At 43.8% G+C, this 22020-nt stretch overlaps 1 protein-coding gene across 1 annotated transcript; it reads left to right on the top strand.

Annotated features, from left to right (window-relative positions):
* Positions 1–539: 539 nt before the first annotated feature.
* On the top strand, positions 540–17621 carry nrgna (neurogranin (protein kinase C substrate, RC3) a). Its single transcript, XM_014137124.2, has 3 exons — positions 540–697; positions 12786–12932; positions 16731–17621. The coding sequence occupies exons 1-3, from the start codon at positions 683–685 to the stop codon at positions 16749–16751; spliced, it is 183 nt and encodes a 60-aa protein (XP_013992599.1). The 5' UTR covers positions 540–682; the 3' UTR covers positions 16752–17621.
* Positions 17622–22020: the final 4399 nt, after the last annotated feature.

Below are 22020 nucleotides of genomic sequence, written 5' to 3'. Positions count from 1 at the left end.
ATAGCTGTGCAGCGATGCTACCCATCCAACCTGACAGATCTTGAGAAGATCTGCAGAGAAGAATGAGAAACTCAAATACAGGTGTTTCAAGCTTGTAGTGACATACCCAAGAAGACTCGAGGCTGTAATCGCTGCCAAAGGTGCTTCAACAAAAAATATGTGTTATATTTCATTTTTTTACTTTTAAGAAATTAGCAAATCATTTCTAAAAACCTGTAAATGCTTTGTCATTATTAGGTATTGTGTGTTGATTGATGAGGGGAAAAACAAACAGTATGTATTATTATGAGGGTTATGAGGGAAAATTCATTCTACAATAGATATTTTCTGTTCATATGTGATATTCCCATCAATGCTTTTAATTACTCATAACCACAACTTCTGCTTACACTTTTGTAATGTTTTGTTTTGTGATCATAGGGCAGAGCAAGGATAACGTCAGAGGTCGTTCCTGCACAGCTAGCAGCTGATTGGAGAATGAATGTGCGTAAGCTAATGTATCCATTTGAATCACTTTCATTAGGGGACTTTTATTTTGATGGCGAACCGCAAATGTTACTATTGTGGCTAGCTTCACACAGGTACTGCCATACAGGAGTATAAGAGGCACGGGAGAGAAGCGCACGAACGGAGACGGGGATTGTTCATAAATATAAACCATTCTGTTTTCCATTCTCTCGCAATGGAATGTCTAAATGTAAGTATCGATCTAGGCTATTTTGTAAAAATTATGAAGTGCAAGCATTTAAAATGTTGAACTTTATTTCTTATGTTTTAGGATACTTTGTTAGATGTATTTTATAATGAAAATAACGGGAGACAAGTTGAAATAATGGATATAGTAGGCCTAAATAAATCTGATAAAACAACATTCAGGCATCCAAGCACAGTTTAGTCCAAGTAAATTGGCGTTCCAAAGTCGGTGCATTTTTGCTCTCCAAAACAAAAGCTGACCTGTGACTCAACGCAAAATTGCACCACAAATGTGGATCCATTTAGAAACAATGATGAGACATTGTAGTTATTGGCTGGGTTAGCCTGCTAATCATGAAGGTGGGAGAGCAGCTGCAGGCTCAGACTGGCATTATGTGATTATTTTCATATCAAATGTGCATAGAACTGTTGAGAGACCTGTTTAACTACTCAGATGTATTTATTTTACATTCTGTTTTTGTACTGTTTTAGTCAACTGTGTTTTCAGCTGTATGTCATTTTCAGTCCAATGTTCATTTGCTTGATAATTATTGGAAAGATAGGATGAGAAGTGACAATATTTGATAGGGGAAAATACCTTGTGGGTAGCTTATTGAGCTTTAGTATAATAAGCACAGGCACATGCAAATCACTCATGAAAATCCAAGCTTACTCCAATGACTGGTTTGTGCGATAATGCAGATATGATGTTTAACTGTGTTATAATGCAGCGTAAGACTTGTCATAAGCATGTATCACACCTTATAATGTCTTATTATCATTTCATAGTGATTCTGACTCAATTATTCTGACTAAGTTAAAATGTTATTTGGTGTTACCCGCAACAAGCAACCTGGTCTCAGAAAAAGATGTGTAATACAATACTTCTTCCAAGATGTATAAGAAGGAACAACATCCAATTCGTATGTTATTGTATAACCAAATAAGACGTAAGACACTATATGTCCTATAATTCGGATATTGTACGTTCGCTATTCCATTTATAATATAACATAACGTACATCACACTAAATGGGGTGTCACAGATTTACGTACAGAATAATACGAATTGCCCTGAGACCACGTTGTACTCACTGAATTGTACTCTGTGAATCATTTTAGAATATGAGATCTTCAAAAACAATCCAAAATAAGCAACTTATTCTATTGGGACTTAGGCAAAGGGAGATAAATATATTCAGTAGGGTTGGAGGATTTCTTGCGACAACAAAAAAATCTGGTATGGATAGCACCAGTTGGTACACTACAAAACTCATCCTTGCTGAACTGCGTGGGCTTGAAGGTTGTCTGTTTGTGGGAGGACCCTAGACTTTCGAGTTTTCGAGAAACAGCAATTATCTGTGTATAATTTGAAGACTTGCTACCGTGTGCTTGTGACTGAGTAGACAGATGGTAATTTGCATACTAACTCTTACCAGTCATTTGACCTGCATAGTTTGAAGATCCATATTGTCAGAGATGACTTGGACAATGATTGATAATTACATTAAAAGTGTATATATTGACAGAGCTTGGATTTTTTAAGCTAGAGTACATCATTTGTTGTGTTTCCGCCCGAGAGCATTCTATTGAAATTTTGAAAAGAGCTGGTGTGACACTCAACTTAAATATACCCTCTTTAATCTCTTGTTTCCATTTATAGTATACTCTAAGAAATGTGTTTGTTAAAGTGAACAATGAACAATGGTTCTTGGCAAATGTAACTGCCACCGATATATTTCAGTTATAACCACTAGTCAAATCCCTCTTTTGTCTTTGGTTTTGGTTATGTGACCAGATAATTGAATTAACTCAGGTCAACGGGTATAATGCATTATAACTTGTTGTAAGTATGTATGAGCCCTTATCATGTTTAATTACGCAGTCATAACATGCTATGCTTTACTCAATATGGCTGATTATTCAGGATTATTGTGAAATAATGCTAAGACATAAGGGGTCATATGTGCTTATGTCAATAATGCATAATGCCTTATGCATTATTAATGCACCATAATTCATTATATAATTTGTCTTTAAGTAAAGTGTTAGAGGCCAATATCAAGAAAAGGAAACATCCCCCACTAGAGTGGTTTGCCTCTGTAAAAGTCAGATAGTTTAGGCCACACTTCGTGTCTAACATACCCTTGGTTTCCTCGGCTTAGTTATAGTACATGAAACTCACCCGAGGATGTTGCTTTCATTTCATTTCACTAAACTACCTTCATGTCAAGCAAGCCGCATTGTACGAGGAAGTCTTCTGGCCTCTGATTCCCTGACACTGAAACATCATCTGTGTCCAAAATGGCACCCTATTCCCTATATTGTGCACTACTTTTGACCAGGGCTCTGGTCAAAGTAGTGCACTATATAGGGAATATGATGCCATTTGGGACGTAGCCATCCCCTAACAGCCAAGAGGAAATAGACGTGCTGATGGAAACTGAAGACCCCATAGGACCTGGGTGGAGAGGCACAGACAGAGCACAGGAGGCTTGTGTGCTTATAAACAAAGCATGAGGGATTCTGTTCCTAAGCATATTCCTTAGAGTTGAACAATGTACTCTATGAGACAGTCTGTTTATCCTCTCCGCAATGATATGACGGTACAGTGTTTCATGTCACTGTATGTTATTTGTATGGAATGATACATTTACATATTAGTATTTCCTTTTTATATATCTTTTAGGGTATAGGTTATTAATATCGATTACATTATATTTTACGTGTCCCGAATGATCACTACAAGTTGATAAGCAGGTATATGTGATAGCCTATCTACTGTTATACTATACCTGTCACGCCCTGATCGGTTTCACCTGTCCTTGTGCTTGTCTCCATCCGGATCGATGGACGGTTACGGGAACGTAGGACTCACTCACTCACTCGCTCACTCACTCAAGGATCCCACATTGCATCTGATGAACTCTGGAAGTCCCCGAGAGGATCCGAGGTTACCCGAGTTCCTCCGAGTTCCTGCCGAGTTGCCCCTTCCCGAGCCGATGCAGCTCGGCAGGGCTAGGCTGCCTCCAGTTGAACGCGTACACAGACTAACCACCCAGAGTTGTCTGTATTGTGGTACTGTCGGTCATTGTGTGTCTACCTGTCCCTTCAAGAGACCCAGCTCATTCGTTGGAGTGAGTACTATGGTGGGTCTTAAAGATAATTGTTATTCTCCCCTTACTTGCCCCCCTCTTCATGCCACCCTGCTGTGGGGCGACCAGTCCAAGTCTCTCCAGGTACTCATTGACTCTGGGGCCGATGTGAGTCTCATGGACGTTACCCTGGCGTCCGAGCTGGGCATCCCCACTCAACCCCTCTTCATTCCCATGGGTGTTAGAGCGCTGGACGGGCACTCTATAGGCTGGGTCACCCACCAGACCACCCCTGTCAACCTACGAGTGTTGGGGAACCACAGCGAGACGATCCAATTCCTGCTGGTTGAGTCTCCGCGGGTTCCCGTGGTATTGGGATTCTCTTGGCTCCAGCGACACAATCCCTCCATTGACTGTGCTACTGGTGCCACGTGGGCTGGAGCCCATCCTGCCACACTCATTACCTGAAGTCAGCTCTGCCTGTCCTGGGGGCTTGGAAATTGCTCCGCAGAGTAGCAAGACCTCCAGGAGGGGTTCAGTAAGGCCCAGGCCACTTCGCTTCCACAGCACTGACCGGTATCCAAGAAGGTCAAGCCTGAAGTGCTGGCACGCCGCTATAGTGCCACGGCTACTGGCCCAGAAGCCGAGACCTTTTCCCCCCCGCTCCAAGATCATTAGCCCCTCTGCTTTTCGTCCTCTGTTGCCCCGTACCCTCTGTATTTTTCCTACCTTTTCTGTGTCTAGAGTTAAAATCATAACTGACTGCCCCTAGTCTCCTGTTTCCAGGCCCACCCCTCTCCCTCGTCTCATCGACAGCAGCCCGGCGTACATGGTGAGACGCCTCCTGAAGGTTCGACCTCGGGGCAGGGGATTCCAGTACCTGGTTGACTGGGAGGGTTATGGCCTGGAGGAGAGGTGCTGGGTCTCCACTAGGGACATCCTGGACCCAGGCCTCATCTCTGAATTCCAGCGCCGGCACCCCGCTCAACCAGGTATGCGCCCAGGTAGGACGCCAGGTGGTGTCCCTAGAGGGGTGGGTTACTGTCACGCCCTGATCTGTTTCACCTGTCCTTATGCTTGTCTCCACCCCCCTCCATGTTGCCCGTCTTCCCCATTATCCCCTGTGTATTTATACTTGTGTTTTCTGTCTGTCTGTTGCCAGTTCGTCTTGTTTGTTCAAGCCTACCAGCATTTTGTCTCAGCTCCTGTTTTTCCCTAGTCTCTCTTTTTCTCGTCCTCCTGGTTTTTGACTTTTGCCTGCCTGACCACTGCCTGTCTCTGACCCTGAGCCTGCCTGCCGTCCTGTACCTTTGCTCCACCTCTGGATTACCAACCTCTGCCTGACCTGACCCTGCCTGCAGTCCTGTACCTTGGCCTCTGCTCTGGATTATTGACTCCAGCCTGCCTTGACCTGTCGTTTGCCTTCCCCTGTGGTTACAATAAACATTGTTACTTCACACAGTCTGCACTTGGGTTTCACCTTGATTCCTGATAATACCAAAACTGTGTTCTAGCCCTTGTCATTCGGATGTCTTTTCTATTTTCTTTTCTATTTTAAGTAAATTCTGAGCACCATTTGTGTGCCACTTTCATTTGTATCAAAGTGTTTGGAAATTATACCTCATTACATGGAGTAGAATATTTGGTCCACTTGACTCATAGCCGTACTTCTTGCCCAACTCTCCTTTAGGCAGATCATACATATTCAAACTTTCAATATCGGACCATCAAACCATCTTATCAGAGCTAGATAGCAACTTAAACGTTTATCAGCTGTAAGTTACAGCTGCCCTAGGCAGATACAGTTGCCGCCAAATATATTGGCACCCTTGCACTGTACTTAAATAAATCCCTATTTCTTCTAAAATAAGCTGAAATTTAAAAAAAAAAATGTTTGTTATTGGATTTTCAACATTGCAGAACCAATTTTATATTTGTAAACTTAAATTTACAATTGTAACTTAGAACATAAAGACAAATGGCATGGACCAAATTATTGGTATCCTGGAGCTAGCTACTTGGATGCACAGCCTTTGGCAAAGATAACTGCCAACAAATACTTTTTCCAGCAATCAATGAGCTTGCTGCACCTTTCTACTGGCATTTTGTCCCACTCTTCAGCAGCAAACTTCTCTAATTCTTCAATGTTTGAGAGGTGCCCTCCACCAACTTCTGTTTTCAGCTCTTGCCATAGATTATGGATATCATTCAGATATGGACTCTTCGCTGTCCACTCCAGCATTTCATCATGAACCATTCCAGGGTGCTTTTGATATTTGTTTGGGGTTGTCCTGCTGGAAGACCCACAACATTCTACATAGTTTTTGGACACTGGATTGAACATTGCACTCTAAAACACCTTGACAATCTGCTTATTTCATGATGTCTTGCACACATTCAAGGCCCCCAGTACCAGAGACAGCAAAGCAACCCCTCTTTTCTTTCAATGCTTAATTTGGTCATTGGTAAACACAGGAATTGTATTTATTTAACTAGGCAAGTCAGTTAAGAACATATTCTTATTTACAATGACGGCCTACAGGTGAACAGTGGGTTAACTGCCTTGTTCAGGGGCAGAATGACAGATTTTTACCTTGTCAGCTCGGGGATTCAATCCAGCAACCTTTCAGTTACTGGCCCAATGCTCTAACCACTAGGCTACCTGCCGCCCCCGAGGAAGGTTGCTGTGAGGAAGACCCCACTGCTGAAGAAGACACAAGAAAGCGTGATTGAACTTCTCATGAACCCACCTAAACAAGCCTAAATCCTGGGGGAAATGTTCTGTGGACCAATGGAACAAAATTACAACTCTTTGGCAATACATATCAGCGCTGTGTTTAGTGACGACCAAATGAAGCATTCAATGAAAAGAACACCCTCCCTACAATCAAAGATGGAGGAGGGTTGATAATGCTGTGGGGTTGCCCACAAGATGCATCTCAATTGAAGGTTGTTGGTATTACAACAGGACAATGACCCCAAACACACATAAAAAAGCACCCAGGAATGGTTTGAGACTAGATGTTGGACTGTTCTGGAGTGACCAGCGAAGAGTCCAGATCTGAATTACATCCAAAACCTATGGCGCGATCTGAAAACAGCAGTTGGTGGAGGGCACCCCTCAAAACATTGAAGAATCAGAGCAGTTTGCTACTAAAAAGTGTATTGATGGTGTAACGACCGTCGTTGGTGGAAAGAGGAGACCAAGGTGCAGCGGAGGATGTGTTCATCATGAGACTTTTAATAGACCGAATAGAACACTAATAACAAAACACGAAAAGAAACGGCAGCCAACAGTTCTGTCAGGAACTACACTAAACAGAAAACAATCCCCCACAAAACCCAAAGGAAAAACAGGCTCCTTATGTGTGACTCCTAATCAGCATCAATGAACTTCAGCTGTGCCTGATTGGGAGCCACACACGGCCCAAAACAAAGAAATACAAAAACATAGAAAAATGAACATAGAACGCCCACCCATTGTAACACCCTGGCCTAACCAAAATAAAGAACAAAAACCCCTCTCTATGGCCAGGGCGTTACAGATGGTTACAAGAAGCGTTTGTCTGCTGTTATCTTGGCCGTTGGCTGTGCAACCAAGTACTCGTTCCGGGGAGTCAATAATTTGTCTTTATGAAGAGTTTATTTAAAAAAATTTTTTTTAATTTTCCCCTAAAATGACATACCCAAATCTAACAGCCTGTAGCTCAGGCCCTGAAGCAAGGATATGCAAGGTTAACAGCAACATTTTGTGACAGATGCTCCCATAAAGCCCAGCTCATTGGCTATCTAGCTAGCTTTGTTTGACCCCGATTGGTACTTATTCGACAAAGTTACAGTCAATCAAGTGAAGACCGCCCGCGTCATCGGCATGCCATGATGGCGTCGCTCTCTAACCAAATTTGGTGTCTTATAGCATATACTATACTCCTAATAATATAGTGAAGTCTGGTTACGTTCTAGGATCTCTGAGGAATAAATACGAATGTGATTTGAATGGTTGAAACAACGTTTAGGGTTAGATTTTCACAGCTTCCTTTCTTTGCAAATTGAACGAGTGGAAATATAAAATCGACTGTGCATGCTATATGGACCTTTTTAGGATATGAAAAGGGATTTTATCTAACAAAATGACACTTCATGTTATCTCTGGGACCCTTTGGATGATAAATCAGAGCAAGATTTCAGAATGTAAGTACACATTTTGTAATGTGGTCTGTGTGTAGCTTGTGTAGAGGAGTCAGGCGCAGGACAGCAGATATGAGTAAATAAACGTAATTTACTAAAAGATAGACAAATATAATACAATAAAGCGAGCCCACATAACGGACCGTATTACATACAAACAATTACTCACAAACAAACATGGGGGAACAGAGGGTTAAATAATGAACAAGTAATTGGGGAATTGAAACCAGGTGTGTAAGACAAAGACAAAACAAATGGAAAATGAAAAGTGGATTGGCGATGGCTAGAAGGCCGGTGATGTCGACCACCGAACGTCGCCCGAACAAGGAGAGGGACCGACTTCGGCGGAAGTCGTGACACATTTCACCTTCAGAGGTGAATTTATCAAACCTATCGCGGTGAAAAACGTTTTTGTTGTTAGGAGCTCTCCTCAAACAATAGCATGGCATTTTTTTGCAGTAATAGCTACTGTAAATTGGACAGTGCAGTTATATTAACAAGAATTTAAGCTATCAGCCGATATAAGACACTTATATTTACCGACATGTGTTGTTTCTCTAAAATCTGCGATTGTGACACACGGTGCAGCATGATTTACAACTGTCCCATTGATGGGACGCCTATCCCTAAGAAGTTTTAAATTCCAAAACGCTATATATCCATTTTCAGAAATGTTTGTAAATTCGCTTTTGTTGTTTAAAAAAGTTATGAAAGAGATTGGTGTGTTTTTTCACTATTTAAAACCTGTTAGGGCTAGGGGGCAGCATTGACACGGCTGGATAAAAAAACATACCCGATTTAATCTGGTTACCACTCCTACTCAGTAACTAGAATATGCATATACTTATTACATATGGATAGAAAACACCCTAAATTTTCTAAAACTGTTTGAATGGTGTCTGTGAGTATAACAGAACTCAAATGGCAGGTCAAAACCTGAGAGATTCCTTTACAGGAAGTGGCCTGTCTGACCATTTCTGGAACTTCTTTGCCATCTCTATCATTTACTAAGGATCTCTGCTCTAACGTGACACTTCCCACGTCGTCCATAGGCTCTCAGAGCCCGGGAAAAAAGAGAATGTCGTCATTCCAGCCCCAGGCTGAAACACATTATCGCCTTTCTCAAGTGGCCCATCAAGAGACACTAGCTTATGCGCGTGACCCCGACCGCCCCCGCCTTTGGGATTTTTTCCTCTGTTTGCCGAAAAGGAGATTCCCTGTCGGAATTTTATCGCTTTCTACGAGAAAAATTACGTAAAAATTGATTTTAAACAGCGGTTGACATGCTTCGACGTACGGCAATGGAATACTTTGAATTTTATTGTCAGGAATTGCGCCAAGCGCGACACTTCTTTACTATTTCGGATAGTGTCTGGAACGCATACGAACAAAACGCCGCTATTCGGATATAACGATGGATTATTTTGGACCAAACCAACATTTGTTATTGAAGTAGACGTCCTGGGTGTGCATTCTGACGAAGACAACAAAAGGTAATGACATTTTTATAATAGTAAATATGATTATGGTGAGTGCTAAACTTGCCGGGTGTCTAAATAGCGAGCCCGTGATGCCTGGGCTATGTACTTAGAATATTGCAAAATGTGCTTTCACCAAAAAGCTATTTTAAAATCGGACATATCGAGTGCATAGAGGAGGTCTGTATCTATAATTCTTAAAATAATTGTTATGCTTTTTGTGAACGTTTATCGTGAGTAATTTAGTAAAATGTTAGCGAATTCCCCGTAAGTTTGCGGGGGGTATGCTAGTTCTGAACGTCACATGCTAATGTAAAAAGCTGGTTTTTGATATAAATATGAACTTGATTGAACAAAACATGCATGTATTGTATAACATAATGTCCTAGGGTTGTCATCTGATGAAGATCATCAAAGGTGAGTGCTGCATTTAGCTGTCTTCTGGGTTTTGGTGACATTATATGCTGGCTTGAAAAATGGGTGTCTGATTATTTCTGGCTTGGTACTCTGCTGACATAATCTAATGTTTTGCTTTCGTTGTAAAGCCTTTTTGAAATCGGACAGTGTGGTTAGATTAACGAGAGTCTTATCTTTAAATGGCTGTAAAATAGTCATATGTTTGAGAAATTGAAGTAATATGATTTTGAAGATTTTGAAAATCGCGCCACAGGATGGCAGTGGCTGTTACGTAGGTGGGACGAATTCGTCCCGCCGGTCCCATAGAGGTTAATCATGGCATGTGATTGTTCAATGACAGACATGTATTTGTTTAAAATCTATCACTTGATGGTTTCATTTCAGGGAGACAAATAATCATGTTTTTTTGCTAAATGCTATATATCCGCCTCACCTAGTATTGCTAGGTTTTACGCAGTCAAATGTAATAAATAACAAAAAAAATGTGTAAAGAACTGTGCAAATGATACATTTGTGTCATCAATAGTAATATGAGATCTGTATGTAAAACATTTACATTTGACATTTTAATAATTTAGCAGATGCTCTTATCCAGAGTAATTTACAGTAAGTACCTTCATCTTAAGATAGCTAGGTGAGACAACCACATATCAGTCAAATATACAGGATACGAACATTCCATTCTAGCAAAACAATATAAATATAGCGCTTTGCAAAAAAAACATATTTTCATAAACATCTAAAATCATTTAATTAAACATCTGAGAACAGTCATATTTTACACACATATTAAGGTACCCATAAGGAATCAGTTCTGATGGGAAACATTTGTGGATATCATGTTTTGGAATAAACTTCTTATTTGTTTAATTTAAATTGGAAACTTAAGTTTACAAAAAAAAAATAGCTTCTGCAATGTTGAAAATGCAATAACAAGGTGTGGTGACCAAAAGCTTTTTTTTTTTTTGATTTCAACTTATTTGAGAAGAAATAGGGAATTACTTATTAAGAAAAGTGCAACGGTATGAATATACACTGCTCAAAAAAATAAAGGGAACACTAAAATAACACATCCTAGATCTGAATGAAAGAAATAATCTTATTAAATACTTTTTTCTTTACATAGTTGAATGTGCTGACAACAAAATCACACAAAAATAATCAATGGAAATCCAATTTATCAACCCATGGAGGTCTGGATTTGGAGTCACACTCAAAATTAAAGTGGAAAACCACATTACAGGCTGATCCAACTTTGATGTAATGTCCTTAAAACAAGTCAAAATGAGGCTCAGTAGTGTGTGTGGCCTCCACGTGCCTGTATGACCTCCCTACAACGCCTGGGCATGCTCCTTATGAGGTGGCGGATGGTCTCCTGAGGGATCTCCTCCCAGACCTGGACTAAAGCATCCGCCAACTCCTAGACAGTCTGTGGTGCAACGTGGCATTGGTGGATGGAGCGAGACATGATGTCCCAGATGTGCTCAATTGGATTCAGGTCTAGGGAACGGGCGGACCAGTCCATAGCATCAATGCCTTCCTCTTGCAGGAACTGCTGACACACTCCAGCCACATGAGGTCTAGCATTGTCTTGCATTAGGAGGAACCCAGGGCCAACCGCACCAACATATGGTCTCACAAGGGGTCTGAGGATCTCATCTCGGTGCCTAATGGCAGTCAGGCTACCTATGGCGAGCACATGGAGGGCTGTGCGGCCCCCCAAAGAAATGCCACCCCACACCATGACTGACCCACCGACAAACCGGTCATGCTGGAGGATGTTGCAGGCAGCAGAATGTCCGCCACTGCGTCTCCAGACTCTGTCACGTCTGTCACGTGCTCAGTGTGAACCTGCTTTCATCTGTGAAGAGCACAGGGCACCAGTGGCGAATTTGCCAATCTTGGTGTTCTCTGGCAAATGCCAAACGTCCTGCACGGTGTTGGGCTGTAAGCACAAGCCCCACCTGTGGACGTCGGGCCCTCATACCACCCACATGGAGTCTGTTTCTGACCATTTGAGCAGACACATGCACATTTGTGGCCTGCTGGAGGTCATTTTGCAGGGCTCTGACAGTGCTCCTCCTGCTCCTCCTTGCACAAAGGCGGAGGTAGCGGTCCTGCTGCTGGGTTGTTGCCCTCCAACGGCCTCCTCCACGTTTCCTGATGTACTGGCCTGTCTCCTGGTAGCGCCTCCATGCTCTGGACACTACGCTGACAGACACAGCAAACCTTCTTGCCACAGCTCGCATTGATGTGCCATCCTGGATGAGCTGCACTACCTGAGCCACTTGTGTGGGTTGTAGACTCCGTCTCATGCTACCACTAGAGTGAAAGCACCGCCAGCATTCAAAAGTGACCAAAACATCAGCCAGGAAGCATAGGAACTGAGAAGTGGTCTGTGGTCACCACCTGCAGAACCACTCCTTTATTGGGGGTGTCTTGCTTATTGCCTATAATTTCCACCTGTTGTCTATTCCATTTGCACAACAGCATGTGAAATTTATTGTCAATCAGTGATGCTTCCTAAGTGGACAGTTTGATTTCACAGAAGTGTGATTGACTTGGAGTTACATTGTGTTGTTTAAGTGTTCCCTTAATTTTTTTGAGCAGTGTATTTTGCCACAACTGTATAGACAACTAGCTTTTTTATAGCCTGAGAATCTGTTACTCTATTCAGAATTACACGTTGCCTTCCATTTTATGGCTTGACAGCAACAAGTTGTCTAAAGCAGAGACAGACTGGCACCCAGGCTGTCTTTCAAATTGTACAACAGTCAATCAGCGAATGGGATGAGAACAGCTGATATTGGCCTTGTTGTTTAAATGAGAAAAACCATTGAATTGGAATTTCAGTTTACTGAATTGACTGAATTGAAGTGGAACTGACCCCAACTGTGTTGTTTGTCCCTCTCAGGACGGGTGTCCCAAGACCCACGAGGAAGACATCATGGACATCCCCTTGGATGACCCCGAGGCCAACAAGGCTGCTGCCAAGATCCAGGCCAGCTTCCGTGGTCACATGACTCGCAAGAAAATGAAGGAAGACAAACCCAGGGAGGAGGTGAAAGCTTTAGCAGAATTAGTTTGCCAAAATGCTGGTAACTTTCCCAGAATTAACAGAATATTATGGAAACCCTGGGAATTCTGGGAAAGTTATCAGAATTTTGTAACCCTAATCAGAATCAGAAATAAAAACTGTAATTTTCATCAATGTTGACAGAAATGTATATGGGTGTAGTACAAGTTGTCGAAAGACAGCCCAATAGCTGTAAGAGAGAGGGATAAGGTTAAGAACTTTGGTCTTAGGAGGGAAATTGAGGGTCTATTGAGCATCAATTACGGCTCAGTGTTCCCTCATCATTGAGCTGCAGCCCTCCTCCTTCCCGTTGGACCACTTTAAGATGGCGTACCTCATCACGCTGATGTCCAGGAGGGCTCTCGCCTGGGCTATGGCAGTATGGGAACAACAGTCGGCCGTATGCTTCAGTCTGGAGGAGTTCGTGGTAGAGGTAAAGAACGTTTTCGAGGCTCCATTGTCTGGGAGAGAGGCTGTCCGGAAGTTGCTTCGACTTGACTCCTGCAGTGTAGCAGACTATGCAGTGGATTTCTACCTTTTGGCAGCTGGAACCCGGAAGCGCTGTTCAACATGTTCCTGCACGGAATATCGGAGGAAGTAAAGGACGAGCTTGCAGCCCAGGAACTACCAACAGATCTCAACTCGCTCATCGCCTTGACCATTCGGATCGATGGGCGACTACGTGAACGAATTGAAGGAGAATGGATTTCACTCGCCCGTCCAAGAATTCCACCTCACCTCCGAGGCATCCTGGAAGTCCCCGACGGCTCCGTTGCCAAGAGAACCCGAGGCTACCATAGTTCCCCCGAGAGTCTCCAAAGACTGCCGATTCACCTCTTCCTGAGCCTATGAAACTAGGCAGAGCTAGGTTGTTTCCAGCTGAACGTCTATACAGGCTTCACACTAAGAGTTGCCTGTATTGTGGGACTACTGGTCATTTCGTCTCCACCTGTCCACTAAAAGACCAGGCTCACCGGTAGGAGTTAGTACTCTGGTAGGCCATACAGAGAACTTTTCCTCTCCCCTTACTCACACCCCTTTTCATGCCATTTTGCTGTGTGGGAGTTGAAATATCTCTGGATAATCATTGACTGGGGCCGATGAGAGCTTTATGGACGCTACCCCGACTTCCGAGCTGGACATCCCCATTCAGCCCCTCTCCATTCCCATGGACGTTAGAGCACTGGACGGGCGCTCTATCGACCGGGTCACCCACAATACCACCCCCATCAACATATGTGTGTCAGGGAACCACAGTGAGATGATGCTATTCCTGCACATTAAGTCTCCTCAGGTTCCCGTGTTATTGGGATTCTCCTGGCTCCAGCAACACAATCCCCTCATTGACTGGTCTGCTGGTGCCATCATGGGCCGGAGCCCATTCTGCCATGCCCATTGTATGAAGTCAGCGCAGCCTGCCACAGGATGTTTTCCTGGGGGCTCGGAAGTTGCTCGGACCTCTCTGCCATTCCCGCGTTGTACCAGGACCTCCGGGAGGTGTTCAGTAAGGCCCGGGCCACTTTGCTACCGCCGCACCGACCATATGACTGCTGAATTGACTTTCTCAGAGGTACCACTCCGCCACGGGGATGAATGTACTCTGCCGGGTCCGGAGAACGAGGCTTTGGAGACCTACATTGAGGACCCCCTAGCTGCAGGGTTCATCTGTCCGTCTGCCTCCCCCGCCAGCGACGGGTTCTTTGTGGAAAAGAAGGACAAAACCCTCCACCCATGCATTGACTACCGGGGTCTCAATGACAACACGGTGAAGAACCGCTACCCACTACCTCTCATCTCATCGGTCTTCGAGCTGCTCCAGGTGGTCACCGTGTTCTCCAAGCTGGACCTACGGAACGCCTACCACCTTGTGCCGATACGGGAAGGGGACGAGTGGAAGACTGCCTTCAACACGGCCAGTGGTCACTACGAGTATCTGGTCATGCCATTTGGTTTTATCAATGCCCCTGCTGTGTTCCCGGCTCTGGTTAATGATGTTTTCCGTGACATGTTGAACCGGTTTGTCTTCGTCTACCTCGATGACATCCTCATCTTCTCCCACTCCATCCAAGAACACGTGCTCCACGTCTGACAGGTTCTCCAATGCCTCCTGGAGAACCAGCTTTTTGTAAAAGCAGAGAAGTGCAAATTCCATCACTCCATCATCCCTTTCTTGGTTACAACATAGCTGCAAGGAGTGTACAGCTGGATCCCGGGAAGGTGAGAGTGGTGGTGGATTGGCCCCAGCCTACATCCAGAGTACAGCTGCAACGTGCCTGGGATTCGCCAACTTTTATCGCCGCTTTATCCGCGGCTAAGCACCTTGGCTTCCCCCCTGTCTGCACTCACCTCTCCCAAGGTTCTGTTCACGTGGTCCCCAACTGCTGACCGGGCATTACAGGATCTCAAACACCGCTTCACCACAGCTCCCATCTTGGTTCATCCTGACCCGTCCCGCCAGTTCGTGGTGGAGGGCGATGCTTCGGATTTCAGAGTGGGGGCTGTCCTGTCCCGGCGATCTGCCCTGGACCTCAAGTTACATCCCTGTGCCTTCTTCTCCCACTGCCTCAACACCACAGAGAGGAAATATGATGTGGGGAATCGTGAGCTTCTTGTGGTGAAGATGGCATTGGAGGAGTGAAGGCACTGGCTGGATGGGGCAAAACATCCGTTCATTGTGTGGACGAACCTGGAATATCTCCACGCCTCAATTCCACGCAAGCTAATGGGCCCTGCTGTTCACCCGGTTCAACTTCTCCCTCTCATACCAGCCGGGATCCAAGAATGTCAAGCCGGATGCGCTGTCACGCTGCTATAGCCCCACGGGTACAACCCCGGAACCTGAGACCATCCTTCCCACCTCGTGCCTGGCAACGGCAGGGGAATAGGGAAGCAGGTTTGTGAGGCGCAGTGTTCCCAGCCGAACCCCGGGTCTCCCCGTCTGATGGCAACACCGCCGTCCTGACTGTAGTGGATTGTTTTTCCAAAGCTGCCCACTTCATTCTTCTCCCCAAGCTACCCTCTGCCAAATCTACTGCGTGTGTTCCACAAGGAATCAGTAACCCAGCCAGCCTCCTATCATCCAATCCCCAGATGGGGAAAAAGCTTTCTGAGCGATGCAGACTTAATTGCATGTTGCTAGGCAATAATACAGATGACATCCAGTTTATGTCATGAGAGTGCAAGATCTCCACTGAGTAATGAACGCTCACACCAGTCACATACTGTATATTTGAAGACGACGAGGAGTTTTGCACATACAATATTTTCTATAATTTAAGTTATAGCATCATGTCTGACAGTTTTTCATAATATTATTTACTTCATAACATTTGCTAAAACACCATGATGGTTAGGTATAATAGAGTGAATATTTAGAATATATTTTCTTTGGACATCCTACACTTTTGGTGTCATAATGTCCTCTCCTCATAACTTTTAGCAATACAGATTTAAAGGTGCGCATCTAGGATTGACCTGCGTCATTCATGTTCAAAAAAGCTTTTTTTTGTTTCTAGCTTTGTTTCTAGCTTTCTGTCTTTCTTTTGTTTGTTTGTTTCTTTTGTTTCTTTCTTTATTTTGTTGCTAAAGTCCTGGTGGTAATATGCTCTCATCATCAAGTGAACCTTTTAAAAGCTGTCTTTTAGATAGCCATCATTATGAGTTTGATGAGTTTGACCCATTCATATCCTGCCATTAAACCCTGTGATGCCGTGTGTGTGTGTGTGTGTGTGTGTGTGTGTGTGTGTGTGTGTGTGTTGTGCATGTTGTGTGCATACTTTTCAGAAGCGACGGGAGCAGAAGTAGAGGGGAGAGAGAGAGGTTCCTGTACTGTGAGGTCACGGATCCAGGCAGAAACACACACGCTACTGCAATATCAAGACCTGTATTCATGAAGAGAAATAATGTCACCGTATCACACAAATAGAACTAACTAGATGTAGGTTTGGTGTACCTGATCAGTGAACTCTCTCCTTCTCACTAACACACACACACTCACACATACTCTCTTGTTCACAAACACACTCCCCTTCCTCCACTAGTATCAGGGTAAATGTCTGTGACCCAAAATAATATTTCACGCCATGATTTTTTTTTGTAAACAAAACAAGTGCACTCAAGTGAAAAGTATGTTTTGATGGATTTGAAGGATGAAGTGGGACTTTGCTCCTTCCAGAGCAAGTGTAATGGCAAGGTGGACAGTTGATTTGGGAAATGTTTGTGCTCACTTAACTGGCTATATAATCATATACATTTTACAATAGAAAGGTACATTTCTTTGTGTGTTTTGTGTCACTCTAATAAAGTGAAATTGATTGAAGTAGAATTGATAGAACTGCTCAGTATGTGACGTATTGATTTATGTTAATGTTTCGTTATTTATGGGGGGGATGACCCAATGGCACCATTTTCTTTGTACTTTTTTCTTGACTTTGTTTCTTTGATTGTCCCTGATATATATATATATATATTTATTAAAAGTAAAGTATCTACATGGTTCAGTAAAAACGGACAAGTGTGAAAGTCTGTGTGGTGTTTGGCTGGTTTGATTGCTGTGAAAAACAAATAAATAGAGGAATAACGATTGAAGCAAGTTTGTTACCTTCTTCTTGCCTTAGGCCCTAAACAGCTTGATTTCTTTCCTTGTGTTGTGGCTAATAAATATTTTAAATCTAGCAAATTTGTCTCCCATGCAGAACTGTTGCTGGTTAAAAATGTGTACAGTGAAATGCACTCGCGATGTTCAGTCTTGCAGAATAACACATCAGAACACCTTTACACTGCATGTTGGGATTCATCTGTTTGGAAAGCTTTTAGGAGGATATAGCTCCTACTGCAACAAAGGTATGTATGCCCGCCCACCCTTTTTTTCTCACTGTCTCTCTTTATCTCTATTTTCTCCTGTCTCTCTCTCTCACACATACACATAGACCCCCCCCCAACACACACATACTGTACGTACATCACAGGAGGTTGGTGGCACCTTTAATTGGGGAAGACGGGCTCATGGTAAAGGCTGGTGCAGAATAGATGGAACGGTATCAAATTCATCAAACACACATCCTCCCCTCAGCAACCTCCGCTGATGTACATGAGAACAGCAGTGTTAAGACCCACTCCCAAACACCTTGCACATTCCCTAAGCTAATGCACACTGTGTGCAACTTTATACCAGCAGCTCTCATGTTTTAATTACTATGCACAAATCACAATGGTAAAGGGAGGACAAGGGAAACTGGAGCGTGTGGTAATTATCTTGTCCTGTTTTCTCTCCTGACAGTAGCTACCTCAGTTATATTTAACGCCAGCTAAAAGGGCAAAGGCTGAAGCATGCTACCGATACAGGATTCATACGTTAGCCACATCAGCAACTGTTAAGTGAGACAGATCATTGCGGTGCTATTGGTTGCTATGTAGTTGTTGGAGTTGGTGGTTGATAGTTGTCAAAAAAAGCCAAGTTGCTGTGTATTTTATTGCCATTTCTTTTGGGGTTGCCATCTCAGTCAAGAGGTGCTTGGCTGTACAAATTGTGACCTAGCTTTGCAACCGTTTCTTTGCTCATTCTCGAGGATAAGAACAGTTTGCTGGTGATTGCCTCAACTGTTTCCTTTTCTGAACTGAATCACCCTCCATGAAATAGACTGTAGTGTATAGCCACAGACTAAGCAGCACAACATATTCATTCAAATATCCTCATTACTAACTATAGCACATGTAGCCAGTTTTCCCATTTCAATTTGAACCCTCAACCTCAGGTACTGAGATAGCAAAGACACAGCAGCCCCAGCCATACAGCGTGGAGCCACACATCAGATATTTTTATGTTGCTCTTCTTGAAGTTGAACCCTCCTGTGTAGACTTGCACTCGGGCCGCTCGGAGCCCAACGGCCGCCCACGTAGGCTCCCACTCACACTGCCATGGAGTGGGAATCAGCTCTGGGATGCTAATGCAGACTCGACTCACCGAGGTGAGAGTTATGAAAGATTCATTTTTCAGGGGGTTTCCAATAGCAACCCACCACAGCCACTGTTTACTCCTCCTCTGGTCTTGTCGGTTTGAAACCCGCCACTTGGAGTTGTGGAGAACGAGTGAGTATAGCTCATGTTTAGGGAATTAACACAGTTTAAAGAGAGTCATCGTAGCACAATTGCTGAGGTGTGGTCGGGCATATGAAGGATTTATGAAGGTTGAGGTGAGCATTGAGAGGAACAGGGGGGAATGAGTGGTTCAACCAAATGGCATCTTTACCATAGAGCCTTAAAATGTTTGACAGTAGCATTGAACAGTACAATGGATCCCAATGGATGTTTGTATTAAGCCTAATGAAAAAGTAAAGACGTTTGTCAAAGTGGATAAAGTGGGTTTCGAGCTAGGCCAGATGGTATCTGGGATAGTTTATAATGGTGTCCCCTCTCAGGCCTCACTCACCCACTACCACAAATGGGAAGAGCCTGTCAATGACTACAGTAGGCAGGGCACTTGAAGCATGTTAAAACACAGACAAGCACTGACACAGCCGAACACACTCCTGTGCAGAGTATCTGCAGGAGTTAGCATGAGGGTGGGGTGTAATGGAATTGAATTGTACCACTCCAGGTTGCGAGACAGCACATCATGGAAATGGAACCGTTTACAATAGAGTTATCATTAAAAAGCACCACAACCTACAAAATCCGAATCTAAGCCCCTTATAGGCGAGGCTACTAAGTGCACACAAAGTACTGTGTCAAATTCATTGGGAACTAAACAAGAAATGCTCATTTACATTTTCCATTATAAAATGCTTTGCTATGGTGAATACCACCCTGCTGACTCATGTACACAAATTTGCTGAGCCGGATATGTTGTTTCTTCGTTTTCTACATTTCTACAGTGAAAATGTTTGGTTTTGTCACTATTGGCCACTATTCGTTGAACTTGTCATGGCCACTTGAGCTTGCTATGGTGTAAAGTGAACAGCAGGGGGTGTCATCAGAGCATAAGAACTGTGATAAGTGCCAGAGAGGATCGATGAAGACAAACAAATAGAGTAGACCAGAGGTCTTATACCTATGGATCTGTGAAATGTAAATGAATTGATATATCTCAATATAAGACTATGCTGGTGTCAATGAGACTTCACTGGTGGGGGGGTCTTTTGTTTACATTCAGTTAAAGATACTGGGTTTCCTAGTGGCGCAGCGGTCTAAGGCACTGCATCTCAGTGCTGGAGGTGTCACTACAGACCCTGGCGTGATTGGGAGTCCCATAGGGTGGCGCACAATTAGCCCAGTGTTGTTAGGGTTGGCCGTCATTGTAAATAAGAATTTGTTCTTAACTTACTTGCCTGTGTAACCGATGTGAAATGGCTAGTTAGTTAGCGGTGGTGCGCGCTAATAGCGTTTCAATTGGGTGACGTCACTTGCTCTGCGACCTGAAGTAGTTGTTCCCATTGCTCTGCAAGGGCCGCGGCTTTTGTGGCGCGATGGGTAACGATGCTTCGAGGGTGACTGTCGTCTACGTGCAGAGGGTCCCTGGTTCAAGCCCAGGTTGGGACGGAAGCTAAATTGTTACACCTGGTTAAATATATATATATTTTTTTAAATAGATCAGGGGTGTCAAACTCAGTCAGTGCAAGGGCCATATTGAAAAAAACACAACAGATTTGCCACCCAGACATAGCCTATTATGTTTGTTTTTACACAGAAAGGTACATACAACTGCAACCCAAATTACCCATTGTTTTATTTGAAAAAAAATGAACCTTTATAATATCCACTTAAAAGTACAGTGCATTCGGAAAGTATTCAGACCCCATCCCTATTTTCACATTGTGTTACGTTACAGCCTTTTTCTAAAATGGATTAAATAAAAAAATGTCCTCATCAATTTACACACAACACCCTATAACAACAAAGTGAAAACAGGTTTTTAGAATTTTTAGGAAAATGCAATAAATAAAAACATAAAGACCTTATTTACATAAGTATTCAGACACTTTGCTATGAGACAAAAAATTGAGCCAGGTGCATCCTGTTTCCATTGATCATCCTTGAGATGATTCTACAACTTGGAGTCCACCTGTGCTGAATTCAGTTGATTGGACATGATATGGAAAGGCACAAACCTGTCTATATAAGGTCCCACAGTTGATCATGCATGTCAGAGCAAAAACCAAGCCTTGAAGTCGAAGAAATTGTCCGTGGAGATCCGAGAACGGATTGTGTCAAGGCACAGATCTGGGGAAGGGGAAGGGGGAAGGGTACCAAAACATTCTGGGGAAGGGTACCAAAACATTTTTACAGCATCCCCAAGAACACAGTGGCCTCCATCATTCTTTGGAACCACAAAGACTCTTCCTAGAGCTGGCCGCCTGGCCAAACTGAGCAATCGGGGAAGAAGGGCCTTGGTCAGCGGGGTGACCCAGAACCTGATGGTTACTCTGACAGAGCTCCAGAGTTCCTCTGTGGAGATTGAAGAACCTTCCAGAAGGACGACCATCTCTGCAGCACTCCACCATTCAGGCCTTTATGGTAGAGTAGCCAGACGGAAGCCCCTCCACAGTAAAAGACACATGATAGGCCGCTTGGATTTTGCCAAAAGGCACCTAAAGGACTCTCAAACCATGAGAAGCAAAGATTCTCTGGACGGATGAAATCAAGATTGAACTCTTTGGCCTGAATGCCAAGCGTCACATTTGGAGGAAACCTGGCACCATCCCTACGGTGAATCATGGTGGTGGCAGCATCATGCTGTGGGATGTTTTTCAGCGGCAGGGACTGGGAGATGAACGAAGCAAAGTACAGAGAGATCCTTGATGAAAACCTGCTCCAAAGCGCTCAAGACCTCAGACTGGGATGAAGGTTCACCTTCCAAAACGACAACAACCCTAAGCACACAGCCAAGACAACGCATGAGTGGCTTTGGGACAAGTCTCTGAATGTCCTTGAGTGGCCAAGCCAGATCCCGACTTGAACCTGATCGAACATCTCTGGAGAGACCTGAAAATAGCTGTGCAGCGATGCTCCCCATCCAACCTGACAGAGCTTGAGAGGATGTGTAGAGAAGAATGGGAGAAATTCCCCAAATACAGGT

This window comes from Salmo salar, chromosome ssa13 (genome assembly GCF_905237065.1).
Source record: "Salmo salar chromosome ssa13, Ssal_v3.1, whole genome shotgun sequence".
Taxonomy (NCBI): domain Eukaryota; kingdom Metazoa; phylum Chordata; class Actinopteri; order Salmoniformes; family Salmonidae; genus Salmo; species Salmo salar.
The sequence above is the reverse complement of the archived record's forward strand: the minus strand, read 5'-3'. Positions and strand labels throughout refer to the sequence as shown.

What these genes read in the sequence shown, in the direction of transcription:
- nrgna (XM_014137124.2), top strand. An exon ending in AAGACAAACCCAGGGAGGAG is followed by an intron (nt 12,933 to 16,730) that starts GTGAAAGCTTTA and finishes CATACTTTTCAG; the next exon opens with AAGCGACGGGAGCAGAAGTA.